Below are 9219 nucleotides of genomic sequence, written 5' to 3'. Positions count from 1 at the left end.
GTGATTTATGATGGGTTTAGAAACATGTACAGTTTTGAAAAAGATGGAAAAAGAATGAAACTTGCTCCTTTAACTCCAACACAGGTCCATGAGGACCAATTGAAGTTGAAAAGTGAGGTTGATAAAAAAAAAAAAAGAGAGAGAAAGTGAGATTGATAAAAAAAAAAAGAGAGTAAAAGTGAGGTTGAGCGAAAAAGAAAGAGTGAGAGTGAGATTGAGAAAGAAAGAAATAATGAAACCTCAAGAAAAAGAGAGTGTGAGTTGAAAAACAATTGTGAGGCTGAGAGTTAAAAAAAAGATGTTGAAAAAAAGTGTGAAAGAAAAAAAGTGTAAAAAGAAAAATGAGAGTGAAAAGAAAAGTGAGAGTGAAAAAAGTGAAAGAAAAATAAAGAGAGAAGTGAGTTTTTATACTAAAGCAAATTTTACTACTAATGAACTTGACTTATTTTTGTCTAGTATTGTTGTTTCTTTGTTGCAGGGATATAAGATCATGATTCCTACTGGTGTGTTTAGTGGATTGCCACCTATTAGAGAGATAGAGCATTATATTGATTTTGTACCGGGTGCGACAATTACTAACCGACCTCTCTTTCAAGAACACGAGTGCTTGATACATTTAAATGGACAAGGTAAGTTGTTGACTAGAATGCATGCTAAGTGGGATGAATGTATTGAGACTTTTCCTCATGAAATCAAACACACACATGGTAAGGAAAATCTTCTGTTTGATGCATTATCAAGAAGGTATGTCCTTATCTTCATTTTGGATGCAAAGTTATTAAGACTTGAATATGATAAGAACTTGTTTGTTAATGATGATGGTTTGGCCAGTGTGTATGGAGTACGTAAGAAAGCATCGTTTTCTCATTTATATAGACTAGATTGGTACTTGTTTAGAGAGAAAAGACTTTGTGTGCCTACTAGTCTTATGCGTGAGTTGCTTGTGCATGGATGTGTTCTGTTGGAAAATTTTGATATAAAGAGGATTTTAGACGTGTTGGATGACCATTGGTGGGAGTACTACTTGCCATTCATTGAGTTTGCATATAATTGGAATGGTCATTTTGGTACAAAGAAAACTTTAGATGTGTCTCATGAACGTTTGTGGGAGTATCATTTGCCATTCATTGAATTGTTGGATGAACATTTCTTTTGGCCTAAGATGAAGAGAGACGTCAATTGCATTTGTGGCATGTGCATTACATGTAGGAAAGCTAAGTCTAAGGTTTTGCCACATTGGTTGTATACACCCTTACCCGTTCCTAGTAAACCATTGGTAGGCACATCTATGGACTTTGTTTTGCGGCTGCGTACAACTAAAAGGGGTAGAGATTCAATTTTTGTGGTTGTGCATAGATTTAGCAAACTGTCACATTTCATTTCATGTCATAAAATTGTTGATACCACAAACATAGCTAACTTATGTTTTAGGGGGATAGTGCGACTTCATGGTGTACATAGGAGTATTGTTTCTAATACTCAGCTCTTATGCACTGTTTTGCATGGAATTTAGATGATATATATATTTGGTGGAACTCAATTCCAGATTGTATCTCCCAAGCTATTTGGGTTGATTCAAATTTGTAATGCTTGAGTTGATGAATAAAATTTATACTTTCCTATCAAAAAAAAAAAATTAATAATTTAAAAAATATTTAATTTTTTAATTATTAATTTATTTTATTTTATCATATTTAATTATTAATTATTAGTTTATTTTATTTTATCACATTTTGCTATTTAATTTAAAGAAACTTATGGAAGTTTGTGGATGTAGATAGAGAGAAGAGAGAGAGTGTTATAAAAAATAATAAAATAAGATTTACTCTTTATACAGTGTAGACCAAATTTAATCTTTTCTTTACCGATACTAGCTAAAAGCTACAAATTTTGTTAATAAATAATCCATTATAAGTGTGTTTTATATCTAATAGTTAAAAAATATAATATATTTTAAAAATACATAATTTGGTGAGAAGGCTCTAATATAGATTTTTATTTGCATGCCGTTGCAGATTTTCTTATATTAATATATTTTGTAATTATCTGGAAATCTGTTTATAATAAATTTGATTGATTTAGTGTTGTACGTTTTTATTCAGTAGGCATGCATTCCATTATGGCTATTGAGGTGCTACTTTTCCATCTATGGCTTTAGCTCATTTATATACGTTATCCTTATTTTGATTGACGGAAAAATAGCTCCAGCTTGAGAAAGTATTTTCAATGTTTGATTGATTATGATGTTTTATGGTTTTGTTTTAAGGCTTAGCCATTTCAAATAATTATTTCGTGCATTAACTATTACATAGTTTAATTCTTCAGTTACTTCATGGGCCGTTTTACAGTATAATTATCAGTAAGTTTTACTAGCCTATAAATAGGTGCTTTGGTTCAGTCAGACGGGTGTTTCCTTTTGTAGAGCTCAACCACTTGTATTAACAAATATGACATATAGTAGGACTTTTGGTTTAGTCAGCTTTAAAGTGCTCTATTTTCAGTTTTCTTTCTTTCTACTTAGAAGGAAATAAAGATGCATTACGGTATGAATAATGATGATAACACATTGGCCGCAGCCATATTAATAAAAATATGAGGATTTAGTATCGATTAGGATACGTGAAGGTAATGACGAGTATATAATCTAAGGTTGGGACGCACGACTCTGTCGGTAGGAATCATGCGTCGAATTGTGGAAATAGAAGAACAAGACAGAGGTCTTAGTGTCTTAACCCTAAGGTGAATCACAAGGGTTTACTTTAAGTAATAAGACCCCAAAAGTTTTAGTATAGTAAATGGCACATAAGAGCCTAGGGATGGACGAAGAGTGTTCCAAGTGAGGCATAGTTATATTTTTAGAATAATTACTTATGCATTAGATAGATGATGACGTAAGGTTATGTGTATGCATGTAGGTTGCCATCTGACACGTACACGAATAGACTGCTTGGATTGAGTATGGTATGAAGTCCAGGTAAGTATTGCATTCATATTCTTCTAGAGTTTTTCTTACACAAACGAAGAAGAAAACGAGTGTGCATTAAAAAATATGACATATAGTATGACTTCTGGTTTAGTCAGCTTTAAAGTGTTTTCATTTCAGTTTTCTTTCTTTCAACTTAGAAGGAAATAAAGATGCATTACGGAATGAATAATGATGATAACACATTGGCCGGCATGTCCAACTTTTTGTAGTGTGCTGACAAGCTTGTTTACATGTTTTAAAGTTGCTTCCTACTTCTATATAATATATGTATTTCATTGTGAACGTTGGGTGTTATTGCTTTTGGTGGGTTTACTAAAATTCTGAATTGGCTCAATTGTGGTGTGTGCTTTTTCGAGTGTTGGAATGGCATTTATATCTGTGGATTAGGTGATTTGGAGAATTGAGAGTTTTGTTACTTCAAATATACCTTAATTAGTTGTTTTATCAAAAGGTTGACAAATTTATAGGACTTTTGTTTTTTAAAAGCATAAGAAATTCAAAGTAACTTTTCTATTTGTTATCTATTGAGCCGGCCTATAACCATTGCCATTGGCACAAACAATGAGAAGTTGTTGAAGGCATTTTACTTGTGGCTAGGCATAAAAGGGCATAAATGTTCTTGGCTCGACAGTCACTCTAGCCTTTGGCAACCACTTTCTTGCCAGAAACAAGTGTTTCTAGCGATTTTAGGTCTTTTGCCAATGACTTTTGGTTGCTGGAAAAAAGACTTTTTTCTTATATTGATTATTAATGTAGTCATTTCCTCATTATTGACGATATGATCAACATTAATAATTATGTTATTTATATTTGTTGGAGTATAGCCTCTTATATTGACAGCATGGAGTTGAAGTCTAAAGAAGAAAAGCTAAAGGCAAAAAAAGAGAAGGAGAAGATTTAAAAGTACAGTTATTTATGTTATACATTTATTTCTCTATGTAGTATAAATATTACATAGACCTTCATGTATTTGACATCAAGTAGTATCGATTTCATTCACATCAGATTACACAATTCTCATATTCTTCCTCTGTTTTAGTTTTTCTCTGCTATTCATCAAGTTCTCAACATGGTATCAGATTGAGAAATCACAAAAACTGCTTCCGCATATTTTTCTTTTATCTGTTCTTGCAATCTGCATTGCAAACTTTGATCTTTCTACTCAAATTACATATTTCTGCTTAAGAATCTTCAATTCTTGTTTCTCGAGAATCTTGTTTCTCAATTCTTGTATTTTCTTTTCAATTCTTGGAAACATGGCAGAAGAAAACTCCCCTAATTCTTCAGCTTCATCTCGTATTCTTAACCCTTCAGATGATTCCTCTAGCCCATATTATCTTCATCCTAGTGATAATCCGGGTTCTCTCTTGGTTTCAGAAATCTTTGCAGGAGACAACTACATTGCTTGGAGTCATTCAATCACTATTGCTCTAACTGTGAAGAACAAGGTAGCTTTCATTGATGGCTCAATTAATGCTCCTCCTACTACTTAGTGTCTTAATCATACTGCTTGGCTTCGTGCCAATAATTTGGTACTGTCTTGGCTCATGAATTCTATTTCTAAAGATATTAGAAATAGTTTACTTTATGTTGCATCTGCTGTAGACCTATGGAATGAGTTAAAAACAAGATACTTGAGAAGTGATGGACCTAGGGTTTTTCATCTTGAAAAATCCCTAAGCTGTATAAACCAGGGTTCATCCTCGATTACAGAATATTTCAGTGCTTTCAAGACTCTTTGGGATGAGTATGTCAATTATAGGCCATTTCCAACTTCTACATGTGGCAAGATGGCTTCTTGCACCTATGATCTGTTCAATTTCTTGCTTCTTAGGCAACAGTCATATTACGTGTTGAAATTTCTGGTAGGATTGAATGATTCTTATGCCTCAGTAGGAAGTCAATTGTTACTTGCTGTCCTGTTGCCTAGCATGGCTAAAGTGTTTTCCTTGCTGCTTCAAGAAGAAAGTCAGCGACAATTGACCAACTTCACAAGTAATGACACACATGCTTTGTTGGCAAAGCATTATACTCAGTCCAATCAGAATACTCAGTCCAAGTTCATCAAAGACAAGCTGAAGAAATCCTCACTGCATTGTACTCACTGTGGCTATAATGGTCATACAATTGACAAATGCTTTCAATTGCATGGTTATCCTCCTGGATGGACTGGACCTAAGGGAAAAAGAAACCTTCCTTCTGCACATGCAGCCATTTCAACTGAAAAGGTCTATATTAAAAACAATAATGAGAACCAAAGGTTTAGTCTAACTGCTGAAGAATTCAATAAACTCATAGCACTTGCCAATTCGAGTTCAACTACTCAGAACATTGATAAATCCACAACAGCAGTAAATCTAGCCACCACTCAATTTTCTGGTAATCTTTTCAGTCAATGCAATTATGTTTCTACCAAGTTAAATTCTAAATTTTCTTGGATCCTAGATACTGGTGCAACAGATCATATGATCTGTTCACCACTACTATATTCTTCTACTCCTAAACCAGTTACAAATTCCATAAATCTTCCTAATGGTCAAACTGTTCCAGCATTGTATATTGGAACTGTAAGTCTTTCTAGCACATTACATTTGCATAATGTCTTTGTGTGTTCCAAGCTTTTCATTCAACCTATTATCTATTTCTAAACTAACCAAAGAATCTAATCTTTGTCTATCTTTCTTTGATTCACATTGCCTTTTACAGGACCAATCAATGAAGAAGATGATTGGGATTGCCTATGAGAAACAAGGCCTTTATCACCTACCTCAAGCTTCTTCAAAAGCTAATTCCTATCAGCAAAATCAGTTTAATTCTACACCAATCTCTGCAGCAACCATTACTCAAAACCAGCCAAACCTTTGGCACTACAGATTAGGTCATGTCTCAAATTCTAAAATACCTTTTCTTAGATAAATAGACAATTCAATAACATTTGATTGTACAAATGTCTGTGAAATTTGTTCACTAGCAAAGCAGAAAAAGCTTTCTTTCCTTGTATCACAAAGTATTTCTAATAAAGAGTTTAAATTGATTCATTGTGATATATGGGGTCCATTTGCTACCATATCATATTCTGGTTTTAAATTCTTTCTTACTATAGTAGATGATTTTACAAGATGCATGTGGGTGTATATGCTTAAAACTAAATCTGAGGTCTCATCTTTACTACCAAATTTTTGTAACATGGTTACAAATCAGTTTAATACCTCTGTAAAAACCATAAAACAAACAATGGTTCAGAATTTTTCCTTACAACATTTTATAGTGACAATGGAATTGTACATCAAAGAAGTTGTGTAGAAACTCCACAATAAAATGGAGTGGTTGAAAGAAAACATCAACACTTATTAAACACAGCTAGAGCTTTGATGTTTCAAGCAAACTTACCTTTAATTTTTTGGAGTGATTGTGTATTGACTGCAGCCCATATCATAAATCGAATTCCAACTCCTCTTCTCCAAAATCAAACACCTTTTGAAATTTATTTCACAAATCACCAAATGTTTCTCATTTAAAAGTTTTTGGATGCTTATGCTTTGCATCTACAATTACTAGTCATAGACAAAAGTTCGATCCAAGAGCAACAAAATGTCTATTTTTAGGATATCCTTCTGCTGTCAAAGGTTACAAACTCATGGACTTAAACACAAATAGAATCATTATTTCCATAAATGTTGTGTTTCATGAAACCAATTTTCCATTCAAAAGTCTTCCAGTTAATTCTGCCATACCTACTTTTCTGTTTCCTCCTTCAGAATTCCAATATAATTCCCCTCATATAAATAATCCTATCTCTTTTGATCAAAATATTTCATCACTGTTTCCTAATGAATCAGATTCCTCTCATATTGACAGCATCCATCAAACTGACTTAGCAAGTTCAGATTCCTCTCATATTGATAGCATGCACCAAAATGACTTAGAAAGTTCAGACTCATCTCATATTGATAGCAACCATCAAACTGACTTAGCAAATCCTATCCCTACTGTCAGAAAATCATCAAGGATTAAACAAACACCAAAATTTTTGCAGGATTATTATTGTGGTACTGCCTCATTGTTTCCTCATGCAATCAACTCATCTACTTTCATTGGTTGTTCCTCTAACACAGGTAATCCCTATCATATATCCTCTTTTATTTTTGTGAGTAGACTTTTAGCATCACACTAAGCTTTCTCAGCTTCAATTTCTATTATCAAAGAACCCAAAACATATCAACAAGCTGCAAAATCTCATGCATGGCAAGTTGCTATGAGAAATGAACTCACTGCTTTAGAGTTAAATAAAACCTAGGAACTTGTTACTCTACCTAAAAATAAAAAGACCATAGGTTGTAAATGGATTTTTAAAGTGAAATACAAGGCTGATGGAACCATAGAAAGACATAAAGCAAGGCTAGTAGCCAAAACAAGAAGGATTAGACTTCTTTGATACTTTTTCCCCAGTGGCAAAACTTACTTCAATTCGGTTATTGTTAGTTGTTGCTGCTATTAAGGGTTGGTATATTCACCAATTAGATGTAAATAATGCTTTTTTACATGGTGAATTAAATGAAGAAGTTTACATGGAAGTGCCCCCTGGTTTGGATGTTAAACATCCCAATGTAGTTTGGAAGCAGGCATCTCTACAATGGTTTGCCAAACTCTCTCAAGCTCTTCTTCAACATGGCTTTACTCAAGGCAATTCTTATTGCTCACTTTTCATCAAGAAAACTGCCACTTCTTTCATTACTTTACTAGTATATGTGGATGATGTTCTACTAGCTAGTGATAATCTAATTGAGATTCAGCAACTCAAGATATTTCTGCATGATAAGTTCACAATCAAGGACTTGGGGCAGCTGAAGTACTTCCTAGGATTGGAAGTAGCCAGATCAAAGCCTGGCATCTCTCTCTATCAAAGAAAGTATACTTTGGATATACTTCAAGATGCAGGTCTCACAGGTTCCAAGCCAGCTGCATTTCCAATGGAATCTACTCTTAAACTTAGTGCAGATGATCCTAATCTCTATGAAGATGCCTCGGGTTACAGAAGGTTAATTGGCAGGCTACTATATTTGACAGTTACAAGGCCTGACTTGGCCTATTCTGTTCAAGTCCTTAGCCAGTTTATTGCTAAACCAGCAGTTTCTCATTATCAAGTTGCTATGCGTGTGCTTAGATACTTAAAAGCTACACCAGGACAAGGATTGTTCTTCTCTTCATCTTCAGATTTTCAATTAAAAGCTTTTTCTGACAGTGATTGGGCAAGTTGCTTAGACACCAGGAGAAGTGTTACAGGATATGCAATTTTTCTAGGAGATTCTTTAATCTCATGGAAATCAAAGAAACAAGCCACAGTTAGCAGATCATCTATACAAGCAGAATATAGGGCTCTTGCTGCCACAACATGTGAGGTGCAGTGGTTATTATATGCCCTTCAAGATCTCAGTGTTGTTCACTCTCAGCCTACAATGCTCTACACTGACAGCAAATCAGCTTTGTCCATTACAACTATTCCAGTACAACATGAGAGGACTAAACATATTCAAATCGATTGCCATCTTGTTAGGGAGAAATTGCAGCAGAATGTTATAAAGCTTTTCTATATTCCCTCAAGATTACAACTAGTAGATATATTTACCAAACCTCTCGGATCATTGCCTTTCCATCATAATTTGCGCAAGATGAACATTATCAATATACATGCTCATCTTCAGGGGGGGTGTTGGAGTATAGCCTCTCATATTGACAGCATGGAGTTGAAGTCTAAAGAAGAAAAGCTAAAGGCTGAAAAAGAGCAAGAGAAGATTTAAAATACAGTTATTTCTGTTATACATTTATTTCTCTATGTAGTATAAGTATTACATAGACCTTCATGTATTTGACATCAAGTAGTATCGATTTCATTCACATCAGATTACACAATTCTCATATTCTTCCTCTGTTTTAGTTTTTCTCTGCTATTCATCAAGTTCTCAACAATATTCATTACAAAACTTCAATATATGGCAAGAGGGGTTGATTTTTCTCTTTAATTTAATATTGTTTATGGAGAAAATTTATTTCTAAGTTTTACTTTTTACACACCTAGCAGATTACTACTATGGAAGCTTTCCACATCATCTATGCTAAAGAATGATTGGTGTTTTAGGTTTTTTAAAGTTATAATATATCCCACTACAAGTGTTGTGTTAATATATCAACTTATGAGTAGTAAAACTCTTGTCTATGAGGGTAAATTATTCAAA

General features: G+C 33.7%; 2 protein-coding genes across 2 annotated transcripts; both read left to right on the top strand.

Annotated features, from left to right (window-relative positions):
• The first annotated feature begins 4242 nt into the window (after positions 1–4242).
• On the top strand, positions 4243–5902 carry LOC122289236. The gene is made up of 3 exons (XM_043096213.1): positions 4243–4434; positions 4480–5553; positions 5693–5902. The coding sequence occupies exons 1-3, from the start codon at positions 4243–4245 to the stop codon at positions 5900–5902; spliced, it is 1476 nt and encodes a 491-aa protein (XP_042952147.1).
• A 1652-nt stretch (positions 5903–7554) lies between these two features.
• LOC122289235 (uncharacterized mitochondrial protein AtMg00810-like) lies at positions 7555–8784 on the top strand. Its single transcript, XM_043096212.1, has one exon. The coding sequence runs from the start codon at positions 7555–7557 to the stop codon at positions 8782–8784; it is 1230 nt and encodes a 409-aa protein (XP_042952146.1).
• Positions 8785–9219: the final 435 nt, after the last annotated feature.

Source organism: Carya illinoinensis, chromosome 12, assembly GCF_018687715.1.
Source record: "Carya illinoinensis cultivar Pawnee chromosome 12, C.illinoinensisPawnee_v1, whole genome shotgun sequence".
NCBI classification, from domain to species: Eukaryota; Viridiplantae; Streptophyta; class Magnoliopsida; order Fagales; family Juglandaceae; genus Carya; species Carya illinoinensis.
This window is presented reverse-complemented; position numbering and strand designations above follow the sequence as displayed.

Excerpts from the sequence above, each read along its gene's own strand:
- LOC122289235 (XM_043096212.1), top strand. The coding sequence starts at position 7,555 with ATGGAAGTGCCCCCTGGTTTGGATGTTAAACATCCCAATGTAGTTTGG.
- LOC122289236 (XM_043096213.1), top strand. The coding sequence starts at position 4,243 with ATGGCAGAAGAAAACTCCCCTAATTCTTCAGCTTCATCTCGTATTCTT. Across the intron at positions 4,435-4,479 it reads CTCTAACTGTGAAGAACAAG|TGTCTTAATCATACTGCTTG; the intron begins GTAGCTTTCATT and ends CCTACTACTTAG. Across the intron at positions 5,554-5,692 it reads CAGCATTGTATATTGGAACT|GACCAATCAATGAAGAAGAT; the intron begins GTAAGTCTTTCT and ends TGCCTTTTACAG.